Source organism: Enoplosus armatus, chromosome 5 (genome assembly GCF_043641665.1).
Source record: "Enoplosus armatus isolate fEnoArm2 chromosome 5, fEnoArm2.hap1, whole genome shotgun sequence".
Lineage (NCBI taxonomy): Eukaryota > Metazoa > Chordata > Actinopteri > Centrarchiformes > Enoplosidae > Enoplosus > Enoplosus armatus.
This window is the reverse complement of record NC_092184.1, coordinates 7,903,459-7,931,333: the sequence shown is the minus strand read 5'-3', so window position 1 is coordinate 7,931,333 and position 27,875 is coordinate 7,903,459. Positions and strand designations below refer to the sequence as shown.

Sequence of the window (27,875 nt, the reverse complement as noted above, 5' to 3'; positions counted from 1 at the left end):
GTCTTGTGAAATCTATTGGCGGATTGCAACAAGTCGTTCCTTCTGTGCGTCAAAGTGCGCAATTTACGCAAACCAAGTGCGCAAGGTGTGTAACGAGCTATCCAGTGGAAGCCACAATAACACAGGAAACAATTCATTTAAAACCCCAAATTAAATATAATGATGCAGTTACCTACCGATATGTGGACTTCCTGCCTTTAATATAACTGTTACATATCATATCGTGACTGTTGACACCACTGAGATTTTTTTTAAATCTTCACTCTTTATCTATTTTTGTTTTGAAGCAATATCCAATTATAACGCATTTGGCAATGTATTTTATTTTGAAACTACTAAGTTCTGTACAGGTTCTATTTTAACTCAGACTGGCTCGACACTGTTGCCTGGTTGGAGCAAAACTGCAGATCTTAACATTTTATTTGATAGCTGATAAGTCAATGGAACAAAATGAAACTATGTTTTTTTAGTGTGGTGTTAGTCTGTCACGATGACTAAATGGAGAGCTAAATGCGGAAGAGATGAGATGCTGGCTGTGTCGGGTTGTAATAGCTGACAATGGCCACAAGATGTCAATAAAGTCCACAGTGGGCTGAAGAGACGGCTTCTGGTCCAACAAAGCACCAGGAGCAGCACACCTACAGCTGGAGACATAAGCTGTTGCATTATTTAACGCTGAGGAGCCTTTCTTTCTCCGTGTCTGTCATTCAAAATATTCTTTCTTCTTTTCTTGTTTTATTATACAGAGGAAGTGTTGTCAGGATGTTTAAGATGTAGCCCTGTTTATTTATGTTATGTATTTCTAACTTTGAAGACTGTAGCAGTGGCAGCAGTGTTACTCATTATTTGGCTGGATAATTAATTTAGAAACTGTGAAAACCTACTCAATGGGGTTGCTGTCTCAATTTAAAATGAAAGTTGCACATGAAAAAAATATGACTTGTTATCATCTGCCATAGGCTGAATATCAGATGGCAGATGAATCATCCAAAAACATATTTAACCCTACAAAGTTGATGGTTTGGGCTGCGAAATGACAGAACATTTTCAGTTGAATGTGATTTTAATAAGCAACGGAATGAAGAAAATACTGTGTTTTTCTATATCCAAACACAAACAGCAATTTTAGAGAGATAAGTAAAAAGTAATGGATGTAATCACTACTCTCTGGACGGAACGTGTGAAATAATAGGCTACATCTAATTTTGACATGAATTACTGGTGAGTTGAAACATCCGAGACAGAGAAAAGTTCACTTTTTGGTCCTCAGATAAGATGTTTACTAGACGAAAGAATGAAAACAAGGATCATTTTTTTTCATCCATGTCTGTCGATGCCATTCATTGGCGCTTCCCTGGTGTCAATCAAATGTGGGCGGTGTCAGCTGACAAATGATAGTTCCAGTAAGTCCTCACATGCTGTACAACACAGAGAGTCAACAGGCTGTTCGGGGCGCAGACGGAACATCACTACGACTGGATAACAAAAACAAAGCAGCGGGTCAACACACTGTGGACACTTAGAAACTTTTCCTCTCACATGAAAGGCCTTTTTAGAAACTTACTTTTTATTGTTGCTAACATATATTTCTACCGGCTTGGGATGTGACTTTCACTGTAGACTTTGCGCCCAGGCGGAGCACCGTTTTTCCCGGACAGTTATCTTGTGTTCGCTCACATTTCAAAGGCGAAGTTGCTACTTTTGAGAGGTTTGTCACATTTACGTGACATTGTAACACTCGGCTCCGTCACCTCTCGACCATGGCGGAAGCGGCCCAGCAGCCACACCTGGTGGAAATCGACCCGGATTTTGAGCCCCTGTCGCGGCCCCGGTCATGCACTTGGCCTTTGCCCCGGCCGGAGTTCATCAACCCGGGAGACTCCAACACTTCCTCGCCGGTGCCGTCTGTGAAGCAGGAGCCCGCCGGCAACACCGAGTTCATCAACAACCTTAGTCTGCTGGAGGAGACCGAGGACTTCACGGAGCAGAAGCCTGTCATCCTGTGCACTGATTTCCAGTGTCGGGAGAACTGCGTCCACCAGCCACCTCCACAGCAGCAGCAACAACAACAACAACAACAACAACATCAGCAGCATCAGCAGCAGCACCCGAACCCGCAACTCCCGCATCATCACCATCATCAGCAACAGCAGCAGCAGCAGGTGCCTCTGCTCTCCTCCCCGGTCGGCTCGTCGTCCACTGCGGCCGCAGCTGCCGCAGCTGCCCAGAGGAAGAGCAGCTCCTCCCGGCGAAACGCATGGGGGAATATGTCATATGCAGACCTCATAACCAAAGCTATCGAAAGTTCTCCTGAGAACCGACTAACTCTCTCTCAGATCTATGACTGGATGGTGAAGAGTGTGCCTTATTTCAAGGACAAAGGAGACAGCAATAGCTCTGCAGGCTGGAAGGTACGTTTGTGTTTTTCTCGTTTGGTACTTATATCCAGGGGGTACAGTGTGTGGAAGTGTGTGTGGTGGGAGTTCACAGCACGAATGGCTCATGGCTGCTGCTTTTGCCTGATAAAGCAGTCGCTTGTGCCAGTCCTGGTACAAAGTTTTCCAGTGGGGCGTTTTGGTGTGTCTGTGGTAGTTAACAGTGGGTTCACAGGGACTTCATTGTGCTTTATGCTATGTTTTTTTTTTATCTCCTGTGGTATCACTGTAATATCCCTCCAGGGCTTTCAAGCCTGTCTGTGGTGTTTGATAGTCAGTTTATTTACGACGATATAATGCTTTTTGGTCAGGGTTGCTTATTTTTTTTTTATCTCCATCATCTATGGTTATTGCTGCCACATCTCCTGCAGGGACTTCTGCTAATATTTGCATAGGATTCTTACTTTTTTCCACAAATGTTTCTACATTGACAAAAGAGCATGCATGAAGAGTTAAGTAACTGTTGTTTATCATTTGCTCCCATTCATGGTCTTGTGAAACCATGTCTCCCTTCATTGTTATCCATCCAGTTCATGGCACTTCAGTGTATAACTGACAATTGCTGCCATTACCTTAGACAGTCATCTGACTTCTCCCTGCAGTATGTGATTTACATGAGTCTGCTGACTCAACAGGGTTTTTTTCTCTTTGCCTTATTCCTCCCCTCAATGTGCTATTCACAAATGCTGTCAGCTCAGGCTTCATATGTTTGAGACAGCTATCCTCTCTCTGCTGATATTTTAAAATTTATGATGGATTTCGAGGCTAAATTACACTTTTCCATATTAGAGCGTGTGCCTTGAATGAAGCTGTGTTTGGACGTCTCTGTCGCAAGGAGATACCAGAAGCATTCATGTGTCCTGGAAACTGTCCAAAACATTACACAAGAGGGGACTTAAAATTTCTGATGTGGTGTGACGGGCCCTCCCACTGAACACTATTCAAGGGCGTAAACCTCCTTTTGGAGACACATAGTTTCAGTGGTGTCTGACAATAAATTGATGACAGTCTACTCTCCCAGTGGGAAGTCATATTGAGCCTGTAGTCACACAGTGAGAGATTTATTACGGCTTCCCTCTGTTATAGGTTGTCTGGGTTGCCAGCAGTTGTGGAGTGTTTTTTTTTGTCTTCCCCTGTCAGAGCAGGCTCCCATGTTTGAGACATGTGCTGAGAGATGACACAGTCAGTCACAAATGCCAGCAAGAATTTCTTTTTTTAGTTCCTACTGAATCACATAGACAGATAGAAAAAAAAAATCATATTTTTCCATGTACTGGTTTTGCTTTTTCAACAAGTTGACTGGGCACAAATGCAGTGTTCAGCAACGTCCTGTTCCTCCATATTCATCCATTTAACCCAAGTGTTTACAAAAAGCACAAAACTCATGTTGAGCTGTCAAACATAGTCCTGTCAGTCAAATTATATGAGGGTGGAAAAAAAAACCTTCAGTGTAGTGAAATACACACAGTAAACAAAGCAGGCACTGGGCAGACCTGTTGCTAGGGTGGTCCAGGTTTAAGGAAAAACAACGTTTCCCTCCATTTATTCATTATTGGTACTTCGTAAGGTTCAGCATCTATCCTACTCTATGATTTGCATGTAAAATTTTGTGGCAAACAAAATCAAACTTAGTGAGTGCGCTGTATGTGTGTGGAAATTAAGTTAGTGGAAGCTAATGGAGATCCTAATGAAGAATCTATAGGCGGCGTGTAGTATGGCGACACCTCAAAACACAAACACCTACAGAGTGTTAGTCACATAGAGTCGTTGTGTGAGGTTGCGGAGTATCATATTCATAGAAAAAAACGTACTGGTGTTGACTTAAAAGATAGGACCATCTTTTGCATTATAATTTTTTACATTAAAGCGATGTAGTAAGCACTTTTGATGAGAAAGTAGACTCCTCACTTGGCCACAGGAGTGTCAGCAGTAGTCCAGCACCTCACTGACCACGAAACATAGCTGTGGTCAACACATTCTCAGTGCCACTCACTGGTTACAGTGTAATTGGGAAGTTATTATGTAATAGAGTGCAGCTCAGACAAGTGACTCTGAGGCTTCATCATCATTACCGACAATAGTTGATCATTTACATATTGTAAAGCATGCAACAGAGTCGCAGTGACAAAGACTGGGAACATGTCTTTGTGTCTTCATCATAGTGCTTAAATAAACAGTGAAGTTTCTCGGAGTTGTTTAACAGTTATTGTTTGATTGGCGGCATGGAGAGGGGCGCTCAGCCACCGCCTGGGCTTGCTGCTTATCCTGCCATGTTGGGGGTGTAGACTGAGTAATACTGTGGGAAAGCAAAGTGCCATTCACTGCTGTGAGGGGAGTTATTCATAGAGCTCCCCTCGGTTCCACACAGGGGGGCTATCACACATTGTCTCTTCAGAGCGAGCATACTTATGAGCCGGGGTGTGGGCCAGAGAGGAGCCGAGGAAAGATGACAATGTAAAATGGTAATTCTGCGGCCAGCCATGTGTTTTTTGTTGTGTTGTTTCTTCTTCAAAGGCCTTTTGATTTAAAAAGTAACTTCCAGACAGTTTAAGTAGTTAATCAGTATTTATTCATTGATTCGCTCCTTTTAAAATTTGACAAACAAAAATGTTTCAGTGATGAATCCAGGGGGTATAGCTTTTTCATCTTCCACCGCCTTGTCATATTCTCTCTTGACTGAGGCGACATGATGGATTGGAAACATGAATATATGTAAATTGTGTGGCAGACCTCATTCCAAAGACACCAGCTTTGCAAAATGACTCTAGACATTCAAACGAAAGCACTCAGAACAAATTACCTTCAATTTTAACTCTGTGAACCTTCGACTGAGAATAAAAGTGAGAACTATATATGTTCTGTGGTTTGTGGAAATATTGGGTGGATTCATTGGTTGACTGTTAAACACCTTGAAACGTTTTTCGTAAATTCACTTTAGGTTCAGTCTTTATGAAGTTAACCAGGGATCATTGTCCATGTGACTGATGTCCCTGAGCAGACAGGGCTCACCTGAAGTGAACGGGCTGAAGCACATGAAGTTTTCATTAATCTATGATTAAGGCTGTCTGCTCTGTAATTGTTTGAGGCCGAGCTTGTTTCTCAGCGCTGCTGATCCTCCGCAGTCGGTCGTGTCTGAACTGAGTCATGACAGCCTCCACACTTCTCGGGCCGTCTGCGACAGTGTGAATTTTGAGGACAGTTGTGCCAGGTGGGACCAGCTTGGAGAAGCTCTCCGAGTGGACTGGACACTGGCCCTGGCACAGGATGCTATCCAACAGGAAGAAGAACAGATGGCACAAATTATGTATCACCAAACCTCTCTGCAGAGCTGTTTATATATTTCTAATATGTCCCGTTCCCCAGCAGACTGCCTGTTTCTTTTTCTTTATTATATTATTATAAAATGTCATTAATGTATGTTTTTCAGCTGCAGCACATGCACAAATTACACGCATGCATTAATGAAGAACAAAATATTCAGTACACACACATCCTTGCATGCCTGCCAAAAATCTGTTCTTTCTTGTACTTCTCTACTATCTGTACGTCACCACAGGATAAATATTTGGTTTCAGCCGGTGGAGCTGGGTGGCTCAGGTGCTCTTTGATGTCAGTATCGAGATCAATTCGGTCGTAGGTTTTCTCTGTACGCGGCACTCTCTTGACCTGACATTCCTCAGCCTACGCTGGTAAACACTCCCACGGATCTCAAAACAAACTGTGCCGGAGCAGACAGACACGCAGGTCCGAGCAGATTGTACAGCAAGTGACTCTTGGGTCATTACCATGTAAATGCACCCGTTGACTCCAGTCCCTCTTAGTCTTACAGTAAACAGCGTAGGTATCACCAAGAGGAGAGTGTCAGACAGGTTGTGTAGCAGGTCGGGTTATGAGAGTGTGTGTGTGTGTGTGTGTGTGTGTGTGTGTGTGTGTGTGTGTGTGTGTGTGTGTGGAATCTCTGCGCCTTGTGGTACAGGACATACATCTCTAATTTGACCTGACTGGTGATTGATATTCAGAATGCAAGTTGTGTTGTTTTCATTTACTTACATTGACAATGAGTCCATTCTGAGTATGTGAAGCATCTCATAACCTTCAAGCTTCACTTTGCTTTTTGCTGTGACCACCAGGATAAGTTGCTCTACAGGGCATGTTAGTCTCAAACATTTCAAGAAACTGAAACCCCATGAACCCGACTACAGACCAATCGATGCATGAGTTGAGGTCGATACTGGTATTATATTAAAATCTGGTAACGATATATCTGCTGTTAGTAATTTTTTCAACATAAACGCATAACAAAAAGAAACAATCTTTTTTTTGGGTATTTTAATTGTGACCAAGGTCACTAACGACCCACTATGTAATGGTGACGCTGTTTATAAATGATCTCACACCTAGTTTTCTGGATTGCAGTTTCTTGTTTCTTATCGGCCGACATAAACATGATAACAGATATATCTGCAATAAGCTAACATTAGCTGATTTATCGGTCCAGTTCATACCGCGACTGCTTCTTTGCATTGAGTTTAGCTGGTTACTTATATTACAAGACGGGTTACCAGAGACTGCATCTTAATCCAGCCATTGACAAATAAATGCATTAGAACAATACTGAAGGAAACAACAGAACATGTACCTTACAGAGCCATTCCATGTGCAACAATCTTTCAGCTGAACTGAACTATAGCAAGATTTTAAATATTTTAGATAAAATGAGGATGAAATCTTTTATTCCAACTGCTTTAAGTTGAATTGATTGAAAATTGTGTATTTGAGTCACATTGTTTCCCTCTTTTTGATTTTAGATGGTTTAACTCTCCTGATGGATTGTTCTTCAGTGCAGATGCAGAGGTATATGTAATTGCTTTGTGTTATCTAAAATGTATTTCCCATGGACCCTGGGAATACAGATTAAAGAAATACAGAAGCTAATAATTAAGGCGTTCTAATCCTGAGTGAGCACAAAGCTGGTTGTACTTTATCACCAATCACAAACTGCTTGTTTCTCCGGGTTTGAATGTGTATTAGTAGGACAGGGAGCTGGGTAGAACAGCAGTCCTCCTGTTTCTACTGGTTCAACACACACACACACACACACACACACACACACACACACACATACACACACACACACACACACACACACACACACACACATACACACACACCTCTCACCCCCCTGAGGGAGTCGAGGAGTCCAACCTTGGCATTGCCCCAAGACATGAGGGGCAGCTGTGTTTCTCAGGCAAAGAGCTGGAGGAGCTCTCCTCACCCTCCTCCCCATTTCCTGCCTGCACCGCCTGCCTCTTCATTCCTGGTTTTCTGCCCCTGCACAAAGCAGGGCACACTTAGTGTTTAGAAGGGTTAACGGACCCCCCATCGGTCAAACCCCCAAGGAGCTAACCGCTTACTGTCTTCAGAGAAAAATTAAGTGATGAAGAGAAAGACAGAGAGAGAGCAGAGACCCAGAATGCTCTAAGTTCAGACTGGGTGACACTTGTTAGGAGTTGCATAACAAGACATTTACTGGAATCAGGGAGCCGCAGGCCAAAGTCTGGTGCCACTGGTTAGTCAGCGGAACTGTGAGGCACTGTGTTAGAGATATGTGGGACGCTAGTCTCCTGTGTGTGTGTGTGTGTGTGTGTGTGTGTGTGTGTGTGTGCGCACATAACCTGGGCCTCATAATTAAAGCCCTGCTGCTGGCAGATGCACAGACACGATGGCAGACAGACAGACAGGCAGGCCGACACAGGGAACATTCCAGCACAGGCTTTTATATCTTTTTTTTATTGTGGCGTGATATTCTGACTTTCCTTTTCTCCCCAGCTGATTTTAATCCAGTATCTCCTTACAACTGCCTTTTTTTTCCTTCTTCGCTTTTCATATCACTTTGATGTGCTGAATCACCATAGCTGGCACACCACGGGTGTTAAAAAAAAAAGCAGCTGTGAGTATTGATGAACACCACCTGTTAGTCTTTGATCTGCTCCATGTAAGATGTCCTGGTAGATACTTGGACTGCAATAATGATACTTTTCATTATCAGTTAACATAGTGATTATTTATTCCATTAAATGACAAATTGTTGAGTTTATATTATGTCAAAAAAGAGTGGAAATGCCCACCACAAGTTCCAAAAACCAAAACTGACAACATTGAAATTCAAAACCCAAAGACTATTTCATTTCTAATGATACAAACAGAAATTAGCCATTTCTCACATTTGAGAAGAAGAAGCAAATGCTTGTCTATTTACAGTTTAATTGGCTAATTGTTTCAGCATAAGGAGATCCACTTATTTAGGTGTTCTTGGCTCAGTGTGGTATGAAAATGTGGTGCAGATGAGAGGAAAATATTGTCATGTTCAAAGTGATGTAACTGTGCTCATCCACCCTGATCTGATTGAGTGACGGTGTGAAACTAAAAGCCCCACAGATTATTTCACAACCCCATGTTTTCCTTCTGTCCTGCTCAACATTTGTTTACCTCTCAGCCCCGGCATCAGTACTCTCTGTTGTTGTCTGTCTCTCATTCCCTCTACCAAGAAACATTTCAGGATATTAATCACTGACTCAAACCTCAACAGACTGAAATAAAAACGAGGCAGGGGAAGCAGGTCAGTGTGGCGCAGCAGGGATATCGAATGGTGTTTATGCCTGTGTGTGGTACACGTGGGTTTATTTATGGATCGAGCCATTCTGTAGCTATGAAGTCACGTCACTTCAACCTCAAACGATTGTTGACAATTGATTCCATGTGCCGGTGCTGTCTGGGTCATTGTTTCACAGTAAACCTTTAACAGTAGGTCCAGAGTGGAAGCCAACGGGCAACGACAGAAGCTGTGAGACACACACCGCGCAGGGGATCATGTCTGCCTTCAAAGATTCGGTTGGCTCATTGCTCTGCCTGCCAGACTGTAATGCAGCCACAATGATTTCCCTCAATCAAATGTCCCCAACAACATGCAAATAAGTTTTACTTTAAAGGGGCAATAGTTAAGATTTCTGTTGCTCCGTAGAACAAAACAACCACATTGTGTCTGCTGATATGCTTTTTGACGGTCTGCCAAATGTTACTCATTCAAGGTTTTTCCTGCTTCAAGAACTGTCTGGCTGCACCGATCTGAGCCGCCAGTGAGAACTTTTAGACAGCTGAGAAAAAAAACTTTCTTAGCACATTTCATGAGTGTTGGAAGTGTTGTGTAATGAGTTTCGTAGCAGTAAACTAAAAGTTTGGTTCCGTCATACAGCTGCTGAATCCTTTCGAAATCCCTTATTGCATAGGTCACTAACAGGCGGACCGCGGTCCGAGTCCGGACCCAGACGCCGTCCTATACGGACCTGGACCTATAATCAATAAATTATTAAGGGATTTAAAATTTTGACGGGGCGTTTCTATTTTAACCGGCGCAGCTTTTCTAGTCTTCACGGCACTGGTTTTGCGGATCAGGAAACTCACAGACCAATTGCATACGAGTTAAGCCAGCCTACGCGATGCTACTCAGCCAATCAAATCTGTGCATTCCAGGCGATAAACATTGCGATTCTGAAACAGACAGACGAGAGAGGTGAGAGGCGAGTGACAGATGACAAGATGAGTCAAGATGTGAAACAGTTAACAAAGACAAAGGGAAATTCAAGCTGCTGCTACATTTATTTTGCTTTTCTAAAATTAAGCACTTTATTTTAAGATGCACCATTTTTCAAAAGCTATTTTATTTATTTTATTTTTAAATGCAGTCCTTTTTTACTTAATGAGAGAAGGACATTATACATATCTACAGTATTATATATCTGTATAGTTCAATGTTAAGTGACAATAGATATTGTCTGTATGTTTTTGTACTTTCTTTATTTGATTTGACAGTCAGTTGTTGATGACATGCAGACGTTGATACAACTACTAGGCTACTTCAATATATATCACGTTAAATCACAACGCAAGTTAGACATTATGATGTTCCGGACCTTTGCTTGAGGAAACTTTCTCTAACTGGACCTCTTCGAATTGTAGTTGAATACCGCTGCCTTATTGGATTCATTTTAAGAATATTTCATTGATCTACATGACTATTTGTTAGTTTCGGAGCTCATTGAAATCAGGTATTTTACCAACTTGGAAGCAAATCCAAAATGATCAGATCCCAGCACTAATTCTCTAAAACAAGTTAAACATGCTCAATTTGAGCATGATCTATTAAAACTGTATGTTTACTGAGCTGAGGAAATGGCTATTGTAAGTGATATTTTCCACCTCAGTTAGTGACACAGCTGGTGCTACAGCTGGTAAGTTACACTTACACCTACAAGAGCCCTTATCTCACTGGAAAGGACCCAGGAAAAATCCCCGTAAAGTGCTCCTTTCATTTGGTGAATGTTTCCTCCCACCTCAGACACTGGCATCACACAACCCTGCAGCACTCCTGCCAGTGTTTTGTTTTGTCAGTTCTTTTTCTGGCCATAAACCAGAGGACAGATCATTGAGTGAGTGTAGCGTCCAGATACCAGCAGAGAGTAGAGCCTCATTCAACAGGACAGAGGAAACAGAGGTGCCCACGCAGGCTGCTTTACTCTGGAGTCGGGGAAAAAAATAGAGTTGACATCCAGCACCGTGGTCAGGTAAACAGTCATTTAGGATGAGTCAGATTGTTTTGTTTTTCTCAGTGCGGGTTTGGTAGTAGCAGGCAGAGAGCACGTGATCGTCTGTTTTGGCAGTGGGTTTGCCCAGGCATGGCAGTTTGTTTCACTGAATATGCTGTTGCTCTGTCTGCCATCACGACTTCTCATCAGTCAGAAAAATTGGAAAAACCTCCTGCGGGGTTAACAGGAAGACCTCAGCATTGTTTTACGACGTGAGAAGAGGAACTGTTGTATGGATTTTGAATAATTTCACCATTCAAATGAGAAGTGAAAGCCCTCAACGCTTCTTCACACATGAAAAATGTGGTGTCCCCGCAATTTCTCATAGCTCATGTGTGTGTGAACTGGCTGCAGACACACAGCGAATGAGTGGAGCAACACTTTTACGGGACCACTCACTGCCGAGGGCCCCAAACCACAGGCATTACCCAGACCCACATTGCTGTGCAATTCCCGCCCTAAAGCGATTATGCACGGTGCCTGTCAGACTGGCCCGGCATTATCACACAATGACACATGCAATCAGGCATGTGTCATTGTGTTCACATACATGAACGCTTACTGGAGGCCTGTTGCTGGCTGGCATGGGTGGAAATTTAAATACGCACTTTAATCAGAAGTGCCGCTATGACTGTGCATCAGACAGGGGGTTCCCCGCTTCTGTTGTCACGGGAACTAATAGTTTGTTTCGAGGTCAAAGTGCGTAACAGTGTAACCAGACCGCCCTCTGGAGTGTTCACTTTAGGTTTGCATTGGTGTTGCAACATTGCTGCACTATTGTCTGTGTTGTATAGCGAGGCTCTTGGCTGACGTTGTGTCAAAGTGAACGCCTCACAGCGGGAGGAGAGGTTACCAGCAGTTACGTTTTACTTGACATTAGCTTCTGCTAGCACATACTGTATGGACTAAAACTGAGTGTTTTATTATTTGTTTTAAGTCCAAAATAGACTTCCGTTCACAATTTCCGAAGCAAGTGTGGGATGTTATTATTTTATCACGTCGACTGATAGATTTTTCCCTGAGAGTGTTTATGTATGTCTGGGGTACTGCTAGATAGACACATCGATGTAATGTTTCTGAGGGTAGATGTACTGTTTCCAGTGTGGCTTCCCATTCAGGGTTCCCGTGTTGGATTCTAGGAAATGCAGCAGTGCCAGTCAGGCGGATAAGACATGTAACCACATGTGGACTCATTTTTCTCTCAATGAATCATTCATGTCCTGGTTGAAGTCATTCATGTAAATGATAACAAAGAAAAAAGGAATCTTGATCTGTTGACGACTGGGTTTTGTGTCGTCATGTTAAGAATCCAGAATCATTCTTTTTCATTGTTTTTACTGTCATTCAGAATTTTTATTCAGATTAATCACGAAATGCTTAGATATCATAAATACTGTTGTTGAGCTTATATCACCTGTCTTGTGTCACTGATCATTCCTCCATCTTTATGAATAAACAGGTGGTCCTTTGCCATTACTATTATAATAAATATCTGTCTAGTACATTGGTTATGATATTTTTTCTTCTGAATATTTTCTGTGTCAACACATATAGTTGGCAGTGATTGCATGAGTTATCTCTTTTGAATTATCTGCTCCTCTCCTTTTTTAAGAGCTGCACTTTTCAGCCCATAACTGACAGGAAGTGGGTGCTTTGAAAGCAGTATGCAGGGTAGTGATGTCACCACGAGAGGAAGCAACACTGAGCGTGACGCCAGATTCTGTGGCTTCTTCCTCTTCCAGTGTTTCCTTCATTTTTTTCTTTCTTCCTCTTACCCCCACTCAGAGCTGGGAAATGAATCAGTGTTTTTGCTTATCGTTCCTCTAAATGATGGTTTTAAATTCTCATATAAATGAGCTAAATGAGACTATATGGACTTTAAGTTAGAGCTAAAGTAAATGCAGCCCCTGTCCTGAAATGTACTGGAGCCAGCTTGATAATGGCACCTCTGACTGGGATGCCAAGTCCAGGTCTTGGTGCCCTGGTTTAATGTCACACTTTGTCTACTGTCCCTCACAAAAATGTGAGCCTTCACCACGACCGATGAGGTTTTTTAATATTCACTGGAGGAGATTTTGAGTGCTGGGTAGCATTTCTGTAGTCATACATACTGATCTACTAGTTCTGGAGGTAATTAAAACACGAACAACACCTTTTTTCGGCTTCTTTTTCCATGACTACTGTGAACACTGGACTTTTTTCAACCAGCCAAACAAACACATAGTAGCACAATGCATAGCAGCACACTTACAATATATTGAATGTGTGTCATATAATGGCACCAGTCTAATAGCAACAAGGCCAAATAACAAGGATGCTGGTGATAATAAAAAAGAAAAACAGAGAAATATTTGTATATTAAACAAACTGTGCATTTCAAGATATCTTTTCAAGATAACCATGAAAACTGGAGCCAAGACACAATCCAGTTTAGTTTCTCACACACTTAAATGAAGTCCCCCAACGCTCCCTCTGTGAGATTCACACATATTTATTTATTTATTTTGTGACATGTAACTGTTATTTCCTTTTTATAATGAGCCCTTGAAAAAAGAAAATACTTTGTGATAAAAGCACTATAATGGCTCTACTACATCTTGTAGGGTTTCTTTTGTGTTTTTTTCTCTAAAAACATTTTTTTTGTGGCGGTGCATGAGCCATGCTGATTTTACAACTGTCAAACAGTTGAGTGCATTACATCCCAACGTACAGTCCTGCTTCATGGACATTGTAAATATCTGAGGAGAGTTGAAAGCATCAGGAATGGCTAAAATCCATGATTAGACAACAATTTTTCAACAAAGGACACTTGTGGCCATTGCTCACTCAGTCTTGTACAATGCTAGCAACTTTCCTCCTGTTTTTAAAGAAATCTCTTTATTTCTCTGGAAATACAACATTATGTTTGTTTGTGACTTCGGACTGATATTAGTGTTAGTCTCTCATTGTTGGTATACAGCCTTTTTTCATGTTTAGAAGCGCATTAATTAGTGTCAGTGCTTTGCAGTGTAATAAAACAACACAGAAAAGAAGTGTACCAATGAGAAATCCTCTCAACTGTGTAACCGAATGGAGAGTGATGTTGAAATCAACATCCAGCCATAAAAACAGCTCGGGGATATCCCTGTGTTTGCCAGCTTGAACTGGGGTAACAAACGTACAAATATAACCCATCCACCCTCCCTCCCTCCCGTGGTGGGTCAGGCCTATGGACGCAGGCCGCCACACAGGCACCCAGCAGTGGTCCACACACTGCATCTTTATCCAGGCAGAGCAGGCAGCAGCCCAGCCCCGCCCAGCCGCTCTGCTGATCAGAGGCGAAAAATATCCCAGCTCCACAGACACAGCTCTGTGCATTTACAGACTCACATTGTGTTGCACATAGCAACACATGCACATATTTTAGCATGGTAAGCTTAGCTAGCACAACCCGGTCCCTGTCTGTACACATGAGCTGCGTGCTGCTTAAGTCTGAGTCAGGAAATCAGCGAGCACAAGAGAGAGCTCAGCATGTAAACCCCTGAGCTGTGACTGCTGTTAGCATGCTGCTGGGAAGTTATTTAAAAATGATGTGTAGCGATTATCATAAACAACAAATGAATAGTCGGAAAAATTATACAAAAAGGAATATAAGTCATTCAGTCAGTTAGTCAATACAAATGCAGCCAGTGTTTATGGGCCTTCCAGGTCAGGGGACATAAGGGCAGTGTGTTTAAATGTAACACTATAAATAAGCATATATATATATATATTTTCTCTACTCAAAAATTTTAATTTTTGCTGATTAACACAGTTGACAGTCAGTGTCAGTTGAGGATTAAAACAAACCCTTCAATAACTAATTTTATTAGTTTTTAATTACAGTTTGGTTTGTCACAAATCTGTAAAATTTGAACATGATATGATCATTTAATTACAATGCAATGAATTGGCTTGAGTCAACTTCTCATCCTTTTCTTGTTGGCCTGGTGAAATGAAAACAGGGAAGAGCAAAAAACAGATTGGATTTTAAGGTTTATAGCCAATAAACACAAAACAGTTTGGCCTGTTTTTCTGAATCAGCAACCTTTCTGGCTGTTTGAGTTGTTGATTATGTAGTTTAAAGTATGAATGTACGGACAGTCATGCGCTCATTCAGCCAAGTTTTGTCCCAATGTCAGACCTGGCCAAACCAGGGGAAAGAGCAGATGATTTATTATTCTCCTACCAAGTTCTGTTTGTTTGGATCCATAATGAGGGCAAATCATAAGTGGGGAACTGTTTCTAAGATGCACAGTAAGAGCTTTATCCGCCATTGTAATCCTGCTGGAAAAGCCTACCTGGACAAGGGCCCCCTCTTTCCTTTTTCCTCTTGTTTTGCCCAGTCAGACTGCAGAGTTTTGATTAGGAAGTAGTGGCTCTTGAACCCACTGTTTTCTTCAGCTAGTCCCTTACATTGCACCTACCAGGGCCTCATTCTGCAGTGTTTTGCATAGAAACCAGAGGCATCAGTCGGATCAGTATCAGGACTGGCCAGCACTTCCTGTGCGGATACAATGCAGCAGGAAGTTCACTAATAGCCCCTCCACTCCAGCCCCCGTCTCACACTATCATACGCCAATGAAAGATCCTGGAGTGTCAGTGGCTTTGCTGCTTCTCACCGTATGAACAAAACCACTCACAGACGATTTATCATTTGTCTGCAGCGTCTGTGAGACCGATCAATCTTAAGCTTAACCAATCATCATCCGCTCAGGCTTCCAAGTTCAGCTGTGTGTGTGTGTGTGTGTGTTTGGGGGGAGGGAGGTTGGTTGCACTCAGATTCCTTGCAGAGGATTGTGAAAAGGAGATCCTGCCAAGAGGCCGTCAGTAAATACATTTGCAGACAGATTTGCTTCTGCATGACTTGCGTTTTCTGCCTTTCCATCTGCGCTTTACGATGGTCATATAATTCAGCATCTGACAATGACCATTTTGAAGAGGTACTTTCCTGGATATCATAGACTGCTACTCGGACTCATAGAACTCTAAAGTTAATTTAAGGAGCTCCACACTGAGTGCTCTGTGTCCGGGCCTCCTCTCTCCCCTCCTCTTTGCCAAATTGAATTATTGGAAGTTGACGTCAACGGGTGAGAAAGGGACCCTTTTTGCTGCAACACGAGTGTGCGATCAGCTGTGGCCAGTAGTGTGCGTGCATGATGTCCCAGAGGAGCAAGTGAAAAGGACAAGGGTGGAATAGAAGACTAGGAAAGGGGCAGGGTGGAGGGAGAGGGCAGAGATGATCTATTTCTGGTTCGAACCATATCCTAGGGTCAGTTTCCATTTTTAATCTGAGACTTTTTTTAAAACAGAAATTGTGGCAAAAACAGATTTCTTTTTATATCGCGGCTAACAGTGACACATTTATTCTTTCTCGACCAGTTGAACCTTAGGCGCTGTTCTGTGTTGCTCGCTGCTACGCAACATTAATGACAACAATCATTTCCTTTTCTCTGGACTGTTTTAATGAAACCGAGGGTATAAATAATAAAAAAGCCTGAGGCTTTACATTTCCTGTGTGCTGCTTTTTATATCCACTGCCTTTTATGATCAGTGCTGTATTGACTTTAGCAAATAGGTCAGTGATTATCACTGGTCAGTTCAATATTGGTGCTGATGATAACCTATCAAACTGCAAACACATGAAGTCATCAGAGTCTATTCAGATTGCTTTGTGAATGTGGTAATGTGAAGGTGTATTGCTTTATTTTTTGCGTGTGTGTGAGAGAGAGAGATTTCTTGTGTGTAGCTGAGCATGTGAAGATCAATAGGCCCAGACTGTAACAGTTTCCTTTAATTTCCAATAAAACGCAACACTAAAATCATTACCCTGTAGATAAATACTGTAAAGCTACCATATAGCAATTTAAATGAATCCACCAATGACCAAATATCCCATGACTCTTCAAATTTAGGTGCAAACACGTTCAATTCAAGTCTCTTGATCTTGTCTTTATTGACTATTGATGTAAATAATTCAGAACCCCCGCCATTAAACAACCAGAAATATTAGAGCAAAAATCCCACCAAAAAATGAAAAAAGAACTATTTAAATGTTAAATATGGTCGAAACACAAGCATCCGTTGAAGAACTTTGCCTGAATAAAATACTATTATTACTATTATACTATTATAAAATACAAATTACAATTTAAATCAGATCAAATCTGACCAGACATGTGATGTCAGCTTTCGGTACTTGATAGGTTTTGGGACTCTGTGCTACAGACACATTTCTCTCTGCACTAAAAAACTATTTGAAGTTGGGTCCACTCATAGTACTTTTAGCCAAGAACAACTGACTCTCGAGAAATAACTGTTGCCTCTTCCCTCTTGCTCATGTCTGCGCTGCTCTTTACTTCCAGCCTCTGCAGCCAGTTTACCACAATGCGCCTTGAGCGAACCTACTGTCATAATCTAATGGAATCAGTTGTAATCGGCCTCTGGATTACAGAATACAAAGTGCGTCTGACATGAAGGGGAAAAACCTGCAGTGAATGTATCTTTTGATTATTTTGTGATCCCAGTGAGTGGTAGTTCTCCGTCACCTGTCGCCCCGCCATCTCACCTGGAGCTGTGTGCTCAGCTCCATGCTGTTGTTAAGCGGGCAGACCTGCTGAGCTGGTGTTAGGCTAATAACAGGTTTTCTGTCTTAACCACACGGCTCTAACTCAGCCAGACTCAGCACAAAGCTCCAGACATGACCAAGCTACAGCTTTAGGGCTACTTACTTAGGCGCTTAAAAGTGGTGCACTACATACTCTATAGGTTGTCCTCTTCACAGCCGCAGACATTACACAGAAAATAGCTAGTTACAGTGCAAGAATACACCTACTGTTACGACTGAAGCTTTGGTAACGAAAGGTGAAAAGGCCTGTTCAGGACAGCACCGTTTATCAAATGAGTTCAGTGGAAATAGTGAAGGGAAACCACAGTTTTTCACTTTCATCAGTTCCATATATCTGGTAAATGCATGTGAAACTGCTCAGAGAACTGCTGGCGTGTGAGTTCGTACCTGCTGCACACTTTCAGTCAGTGAGGAGCATTGCTGCAGACACTTTATACCTAAAGCTGTATGGGCTTTGCAGCTGAGGTTTCACTTGTGGCTTCACTAGATTCAAAGCAGCCCTGCAAGTAGGTGGTGTAGCGCTCTTCCGGGGATTTTTTCATTAGACGAGTTGACATTTGAGCAGCTCTGAGAGCGTCAGCACCTCGGGTCAGTGTGCCAGCATCTGTCTGGCACACCGTCTCCAGTTTTCTGCAGGTACTTTGCTACTGTCTGCAAGAGAAAGTAGGAGAGGAGAGGAGAAGGAAGGAGAGGAGAAGGAAGGAAACGAGATGAGGAGAGGAGAAGGATGGAAAACAAAGGAGAGGAGATGAGGTGAGAAGGACAGATACAAGATGAGGAGGAGATAAGAGGAGAAGGAAGGAAACAGGATGAGGAGAGGGGAAGGAAGGGAACAAGTGAGAAGAGAAGAGGAAGGTGAGAGGAGGAGAGAATAGAAGAGAGGAGATGAAAGGAGCAGGAAAGAGGAGACAAGAAATAAAGAGAAGGAGAGAAGGAAGGAGAGGAGGAGAGGGTGATGTACCGAACACTGTGGCCTTTCAGTAGTGCTGCCAGTGAGGGAGTTTAAACCAGCACAGTGTGTTCTTTACTGATCCATGCCCACTCTGTCACACACAACCCCTCTTTCTTCATTTCTTAAATAGCCTACACGCAAAACACATTCTCCTGTTCTCTCGCATACACACACACACACACACACACACACACACACACTCAAACCACCCATATGCCCATACTGCAGCTACTTCTTGAGTCATGACGTGGCCAGTCATGTAATTCTGTTTCAGCAGTCACACGACAAACTGAACATTACTGTCATTTAATGAATATAGTGTGACATCAGGGCCATTAGTGCCTGTTCCTAAACATAAACCCTCTGGCAGCGGGGGAGGTGGGGGGTGGGGTGAGGAGGGGGCGAAAGCTAAATTTGTGGTGTCCACTTGGCTCAAGGCGCTGCGGCTTCGCATTCCATGCCTTTTTCTCTGCCTCACGACCGCCGCGTTTCCTGTGAGGCAGGAAGTCAGCTCTGTTTCCTGTCACAGTCCTCTTTCATGTGGTCACTTCCTCGTGTTTTGCCAGCGCCGCTCTGTTCTGTTGACTCAGAGAACGGAGGTGGTGCTCCTCGCGGTGGGCTCCAGCAGAACAGAGAAAAGTATTTTTATTATCTCTGGCTACATGGGCTAGCCTTCAGAGATACTGTAATGTCAGGTCATTGCATTTGTTATGATTACATTCCTCAGTGCAAAAAAAACATTAACACATTATCTGTGTATAAGTGCAAGCAACATTATTTTGAGTGCAGGCTACTCTGTCATCACACAATCTTTTGTTTCTTTTCCAAAACTGTCCCCATCGTTTTGTTGCATTTTTTTGTGGGAATAAACAACGGGAGATGGGACGTCGTGTTATTGTCATATTTTTATACAGCACGAGATAGGACCGTCCTCAAGCGACGGTAATCAGGGTTCAGTTCTGTGAAATCGTGGGTTTTGTAACCTTTCTGAGGAATGTTGATTGTGATGGCTGCCTGGCTGGGAATCCCGCCTTTACTGTTTCCTAAGAGATACTAACACGTTGGCTCTGATTACAATTGAACTTTGCACACAGTGATTAGCTGGAATGTTAAGATTCCTGTGTACTGTGGCCCGAGATAAATCAGTGTCACATTCAGCCGCAGGATCCAAAAGAAACACATTCTTAATTTGTAAAAAAAAAAAAATAATATACTGAATTAAAAAGTACATCAACAAATATAGCAAGCAATGTGACACACTTTTCATTAATATATGCATTTATGTGTGTGTGTCTTTTCAGTGTGTGTGGTTATCCCAAATCGCATGTCTTTTTAAACCACGATATCACTGGCTGCAGTGGAGTGAGCAACAAAATCAAAACCATACTGCGCTGCTGTTTGTCGTACTGCCAGTCCACTAAAAACATGAGCTGGCACTCTCTCACACACACACACACACACACACACACACACTCACACACACACACTCACGCACACACACACACACACACACACAGTGGGAGACGAGGCTTTTCCATTGGCCCCACCAGACATCCTCAGCCACACTCCCCACACGGTACTCTGAGTTCTGCCGAGTTCTGGTATTTCCCATCAGAGCAGTTTTTATGACCCTTCACTTGTACTCCGTCTCTTGCATCAAGACTGGTTTTAAAATGTTCTCCATCATCACAGCACCCAGTGTATTGATTGTGACATAACTAGAGCCTCCGAAGTGGAGACTTTAGCTGTGAGTTTCACCCTCCTGTCATCAGGATGATATAGGGCTGTAACAGGACATCCCGGCGTCTGCGCTCACATTGCAGTCATTCCTTGTTGCAGCACAGCTGAAATTACCACCACTCTTAGCGGTCATGGGAAAGAGAGGCTCATGACCAGACTTTACTCCTCGCTTTTTGTCATAGCTACCGATGTGCAGGAGGAGGAGGAGGTGGGGGGAGAAAAGCATTTGCTAGGCTAATCAGGGAAGGGCTGTCACGTCCCTCAGATCATGCAAACTAGCCCGAGGCTATTGGCTGAGGTAGTCGGGTCATTTGATTCGGAATTTCATTCATTTGTGAAGGTCCAGTGTTCAGGCGGCCCCCATGCGCCCTAGAGCCTGAAGTCATCCGGTCAGGAGAGGAAAAAGGTGGAGAGAAGGAAAAGTTTATTTGTCACATGTAATCATATAAAGTACAATCACAGTGAAATGTGATCACAGAAAGAGAAGATGAAGAAGAGATGTTGAAGAAAAATGACAGAGAGGAAAATGATATGCCAATTAATTGATCTGCCGATTGTCTGAAAATTAGTCAGCAACAATTCTGTTAATTGATCAGGAACTGGTGGAACTCCACCAATTTTACACAGTGAGGTCAGTTTACTGATCATGATGAGTCCTTCTCAGCGCGTGGAAACAGTTGTATAATATCTTCTGTGGCTCCGGAGGGAGCTTCTCCAAGGTTTGAGAAAATAACCCTTATGATGTCATTGTGATGTCATCAGGGTTATCCCAGCTTAGGTTTGAGAGAAGTTTTAACAGAAAGCCTGCGTCACAAACTGGGGTTGTTGCGTTGGCAAATGATGTCGCCATTTAAAAGTATTTAAAGACGCTATCAGGTTGCATTATGGGAAATGTCCCGGTGTTTTAAGAGCTTGACGAATACCAGGGACTCTTTAAAAATTTGTCTCTTACAAGTCCCCCAAACTTTTGTAGTCATTCATTAAGCAAACATGCCAGAAATATGCAGTTTCTAGCCTTTCAAATGCAAGACTTTGCTCTATTTCTCTATGTACAATGTAGCACTGTATCAGTTAGTTGTTAGTTGAATATCTTTGGGTACTTTGAGATGCAGTTGAAAACTGTCAATCATTCATAAGTGGCATTTTTTTGAGCTCGGGTTGAAACTAATGACAAAATTTGAATGACCATGGCCTATGGAAAAGTATGATGAGCATTTTTTACTGTTTTGTAGGCTAAACAAATCATTGTTTACTTAGTCGAGAAATTAATCAACAATGAAAATAATTGTGCCGTCAGTTAGAGTGGGACGAGATGTCAGAGTCAAGATTGAGAAGAGATGGTAGAGATGAGGAGAAGCAGAGGTGAAGGCAGAGCAGAGGGCAGACTGTGAACCAGATGTGAAGCAGTGACTCACAGCAGGAACAGGCTTGATGACGTTAGCCACTATGCACGCTAAGCTCTGCATGTGTGTGTGTGTGTGTGTGTGTGTGTGCGCCGGGAGTTCCAGTCTTTCTTCCAAAACAACAAGCTTTACGCATGCACAGTAGTGTCTGGCCAAGGCTCATTACTTCATGTTATGGCCCGGACACAAAACGATACGTAGCCAGAGAAACTTAATCAACAGTTTGGACTGATTTAGAGTTCAAACATCATAACACGCTGAAAAACAAATGAAGTCTGAGATGAGTAACACTGGTGTCCCAGAACAGTAGTAGTTCAAGTTAAGTAGGACAGAAATAGTGTCTCACTTTCTGTGGTTTGCTTAGCAGACATTTGCCCAATATTCCTGCTCTTGTTTGCCGTGTTTTAATAATGCTTCACTGGCTTCCTGCACAAAAATGAGTTTTTCCACTGGGGGTGTCACTAAGCAACGTTAGAGCGCCGTATTAATGTGTCTGTAAGAAGGAAAGATTAGTCTGTTTCCTCCCTTTGATTCTGTGCTGGTTTAGACAAGACACGTAGTCAGGTGGAATGTGTGTTGTTATAATGGTGTTTTACAATGGGCCCCTCTGTTTTTGTGAAGGAAATAAAGGCCCACATGTACAGTATGTTTGGAGATAAGAGTGTCTGCAGTTTAATCCTTGTTCTCTTCAGGATGTATTGCTCATGGAGTAAACATATTGACACCTATTGTGTGGTTCTTTGAATTGCAAATGGCATTAGGTTGTTGAGTGCCCTTAAAATCTCCCCTTTCTCCTCTTTAAGTCAGCTGTCAAGCCGAGTGTGTTTTTAAAAGAGAACCACCTGTAAGGATGGATTTGCACTTGTATGCTAAAGCAGATCTGAGGTGTTTTGGGAAAAGGGCAAACACAAATCTCTCTGTTTGTCAGCTCCTCACCCAGCTTTTCTCTTTTTCTCTCTCTCCCTCTCCTCCAGAACTCCATTAGACACAACTTGTCACTGCACAGCCGCTTTGTTCGTGTGCAGAATGAGGGGACGGGAAAGAGCTCGTGGTGGATGCTAAACCCGGAGGGCGGGAAGAGCGGCAAGTCCCCGCGACGCAGGGCAGCCTCCATGGACAACAACAGCAAATTCACCAAGAGCAGGGGAAGAGCTGCTAAGAAAAAGGTAAATAAAAGAAGAATCCACCAAATGCTTTTGTGTATGCCATGCCAAGGTTTTCTTTTATCTCAACTGTCTCTACACTGTCTGTTTTTCAAAAGAAGTTATGAAAAGGTGAATGGGAGGCAACATGTTTTTGATGTTTTAGTTTTTGTGATAAATTCTTTCATCAGTTATCACCCACTTCGTGTTCTAAAAGAGCAGGTTGATATATCACCACAATGTATTATAATAAAAGACCAGACATCACATGGGATTTTGGTAATATTCTTATCCTAAATGTGTCTCTTCTTGCTCTTAATGGCTACATTACAATTAACAAATACAATTATCTGGACTTATTAGTCTTGTAGAAGTGAAGGAAATGAACTAAGACTGATTCTATGTAATCATATCCACACTTATTGTTTCTTAGTCATCATGTCTGTGAACGTCCTTTGAATAGTTATTCCCAAGATATTATCACATTATTGATTTAGCAAGAATACTTACTTTATATAATATTATTGTAATTGTATTTGATTGTTTCCATAACCAACCAGTCATTTGTTTTATTGTCAATGGTTTCTGCTCAAAACATATGTTACACTGACTGTCTCTGGCACATACAGTGTGTCTATTGGTACACTGAGAGTCTCCTTGTCTCCCTACAGCTGTCCCTGCAGGGCGGCCCTGACGGAGGCGCAGACAGTCCAGGCTCCTACTCCAAGTGGCCTGGCAGCCCCAACTCCCACAGCAACGACGACTTTGATGCGTGGAACAGCTTCAGGCCTCGGACCAGCTCCAACGCCAGCACTCTGAGCGGCCGCCTCTCACCCTTCATGCCTGAGGACGACCTCGGAGAGGCAGACGTGCATATGAGCTACCCAGGAGCCCCCGGGGCCAAGATGACAGCCACGCTGCCCAGTCTCACAGAGATGACGGGCTCTCTGGGACACAGTTCTGAGAATGTCATGGAGAACCTTCTGGACAACCTGAACTTGCTCTCGCCCAACAACTCTCAGGTTGGAGGAGGGGCGACGACCCCTGGCTCCTCCCAGTCCTCCCCCTCTCCTATGATGCAGCCGAGCCCTGGGTACCCCGCTTACAGCTCCCCCAGCATGGCCTCGCAGCCTCAGCAGGAGTACCGCAAGTGTGTGTATGGCCAAGCAGGAATGAACACCCTGTCGTCCATGTCGCTGCAGACACTGCCAGAGAGTAAGCCCAGCTTCGGGCCCGGTATGGGCCAGTACAGCTGCCCTGCGGGGCTTCTGAAGGAGCTGCTGACGTCAGATACAGACCAGCACAGAGAGCTCATGCCATCAGTGGACACTGTGGTGTCTCAGTCCAGCGGAGGCTGTATGCTGCCACCGTACAGCAGCAGCCAGCATGCAGCCAAACTCATGGGAGGAGGGAACGTTCACCCGCATGGTCTCTCTCACACTCACCCCCACAACGTGCACAGCCAAGCCCCAGCCACGTCACCAGCTATGAATGGCCGCTTGCTCATGTCCTTGAGCCACAGCGGGGGCACCACGCGTTTGCCTACAGCCAAAAGCTCTATGCAGATGCCTTATGGCCTCTCCAGCCACCTCAGCGGAGGAGGCATGGCAGGTGGCTTCTGCCCTCTCAACACCAACGGATACGGCCGACCAGGCCTGCCGCAGCCCTCGCACCCAGAGAAGCTGCCCAGCGACCTGGACGACATGTCCATCGAGAAGTTTGAGTTTGACATGGAGACGGTCCTCCATGACACTCTTATGGACGGGGACTCCCTGGACTTCAACTTTGAGCCAATGGTGACCCAACAAGGTTTCCCCCACGGAGTGAAGACCACCACACACAGCTGGGTGTCAGGGTAGAAACTGTAGTGCAGAAAAAGTTCTGTTCAACTGACTTGTTGTTGTTGCTGTTTGTTAACGACACAATCAGAACTCATTTGAGACAAAAAAAAATATCTTAGGATCCCAACTTCACCTGCAGTTTCTGTACCATCAACATTTCTTTTTCAAAAATATTTTTCGGGTCCTTTCAGCAGACTGAGACTGGTCGCGATCTGTTGAAGACGCATCTCCATCAGAGCCCCAGAACTGGTGAAGAAGTAATCAGAATTATTTTTTGAAATATCAAACATTCTGTACAAACTAAGTGCCAAACATTTTGCCTTAACGTAAGAGCCAAACTGAAACACACCTCTGGTTTACTCACCAAGATTACAGATACTAGACAGTGGTTGTGTCTGCGAAGTGACACTGCCAACTACATCTCATCATCATCAGCAGCAGCACAATCTCTAGATGTGCACAAACTCATACCATGCTGTTTACTGTGTTTCCACAATCAAATGTTTTGTATGTACAGTGTAGTGATAACTGATTATGAAGGTAATCTGGCTCTTGTGTTTGTGGACTGACAGGATGTAAAGTGAGAGACTTCTCAAGGGATCCTCGGATGATGTTACATAATAACTCACTTTGTAATTGCCTGAATGTACATAATGTCATCAAACAGTTTGTAAAATCAGGTCTCGTAGTGTATTTTCTAAGACTGTACATAGTGTTTACAGAGCGGAAGCAAAAATCAAGGCAGCAGAAGTGAGCTCACAGAAAAAACTGGATCAGATTATTTTAAACACATGTCGAGTAGACAGATCTGTGCTTGAGGATTCTTCTCAATCGGGCTGTAAAACGGTAATACACTTTCTGATTTCTTGTACATACATTCAGAATGTATATTAAAATGATGTAGTAGATGTTTACTAGATTTAGTATATATTTGAGACCTAAATTATTTGTGCTTAATATAGATTTATGCTGGTGCATAACCTGCACTCAGACATCAGAATTGTTCTGAGTCATTCGTCACTCTGAACCTTAATACCACAGGGGCCTATTTATTGTGCCTAACAAAGTAGATATCGGCTGCAGGCTTGAAGGGTTTTATATTGTAAATGTCTACGGTCCAGAAGATACTCAAATCCAGCAGTCTTGAAGAAAAGAACAGTGAATTCTTTATTTTCAGTTCCCTGCTTTCACTTTTCTTTAGAAGTCAAGAAGAAACGAGTGAGAGTAGATTGTTATTGTCGGGGTTTCCTGAACGCTTCGCAGCGCTGTGAATGTTAAGAGGTCAAGGCAGGTTGGTGGATAAAAGATATTCCCAGTTCTACTGTTGTTTTCACATCAATGCACCAATGAGTCCAAGACCTGCCAGAGATTGTCATAAAGACACTGTGAGGAACCAGCCTGTCCCCTGTTCAGTTTCATAACTCTTTTTATTTTCTTCTTTGTCTCAAAGGGTTAGTGTGACTGATTTAAATTAGCACAGTATGATTCCTTTCTGTCCAAAGGAGCCCTTTGATGCTGTCAGTAGGATCAGCTTTTACTGCTTTTAATGAGACTCCACTTTGACTCTGCCCCTCCTACCTCTACCTATCTCTGTGTCTTTTTAAACATTTGATATAATGGTAATAGTGACTTGATAGCTCCAATCATCTTTTTAACAACAAGTCTATTTTAATTCTTTTTTAAAGTTGCCCCTGAAAAGCGCCACTAAGTGTTACGTATCTTATCTAGCTTGTACATTTGCATTTTCTGACTTGCTTTCCCCACTTATTGCTGTACTAACAACGAGCTTTTCAGCCTGTCAGTGACTTATTATGCAGAGTCACATATAGTGTACAAGATTGTGGCTGCCTTTGTGAAGATGGTGTCTGTAAACAAGACTGCTTCTCATGAAGTCATCTGGTGGTCCAAGTGGCTTAGAGATAACAAACTGAAACTGAAAACTGCCTGTTCGACATTGATGTTTATTGTATGATTTATCCTGAAACCACACATATCAGTGGGTGTCTGATAATGTGTTGTCAAGGGCTCTGAGTATGTAGGTTTTTATTTAAGTCGTACTACTAGCGGGTTCCCCTCTAACCAGAGGGGAAAGCTCTTTAATTAGTTTTGGTGTTTTGGTTGAAATGGAAACTTGCATACTCCAGACCAGTAATGGCACATGATCTGACACCCCTGACATAGATCTTAAGAAAGCTGGGGAGCGGGGCAGGTTTAAGCAAAGTAAAATGAAATTCTAAACATTTCAAAAGGCCCTGCAGAGAAGCCGCTGAAGAAGCTGCTGTTTGGCTTTGGTGCCAGGTGTTGCCTTTTCTTACCCAAACATGCCATAGTGTACTATAGCCAAATTTGCCTTTTGAAGTCAAAGTGATATATTTAGCATTTTTATTATGTGATATGTTCAGAATTATATATATATATTTGTGCAGGTCACTCAAGTCAGGATAAACTGTAATGAATCCATGTAGTCAGTGTCACAGGGTTCACTCTAAAAGTAAAAGAGCTGTACTAAGTAAATTATATCTCTACATTTTGAAATGATTGAATCTATGCATTGTATTCCTTAATTTTATGTTGCTATTGTTATATTTTCTTTTTCTTTGAACTTATGACAGAGATATTTTATTGTAACATAGCGCTGTGAGATATTATGGTGTTGTTGTTGTTGTCAAAACTCTATGTTTCAGATAGTTATATGGGGAAAAAAATGAAGTTTATTTAGAAATAGATGATGCAGTGATTAATATGCTAAGCTTTTGTAAACTGACAATGTTGTATTTCTTGTATTTAGCTACAGTTTTTAGAAAATAGCATCAAAAAGCAAATTACAGAAAAAGAAATGTAAAGATATATTGCATTTTTAAAATGAAAAACACAATATTTAGTCTGTCGGAGAAGTCCTGCTCAGAATGCAGATTCTGGACCAATTTTTGTAATTTTATGAGTAGAAAGATATTGCACTTTTACTTACATTTTATAACAAAGTGCCCCTCGTAACAAGAGGAAAAGTTCCCATTACATGTTTTAAAATAAAAATCTGTTACATTTAACTTATATACATGAATAAATTGGACTTG

At 42.6% G+C, this 27,875-nt stretch overlaps 1 protein-coding gene across 1 annotated transcript; it reads left to right on the top strand.

Annotated features, from left to right (window-relative positions):
• The first annotated feature begins 1,760 nt into the window (after positions 1-1,760).
• foxo1a (forkhead box O1 a) lies at positions 1,761-24,974 on the top strand. Its single transcript, XM_070905878.1, has 3 exons — positions 1,761-2,411; positions 22,793-22,984; positions 23,632-24,974. The coding sequence occupies exons 1-3, from the start codon at positions 1,761-1,763 to the stop codon at positions 24,817-24,819; spliced, it is 2,031 nt and encodes a 676-aa protein (XP_070761979.1). The 3' UTR covers positions 24,820-24,974.
• Positions 24,975-27,875: the final 2,901 nt, after the last annotated feature.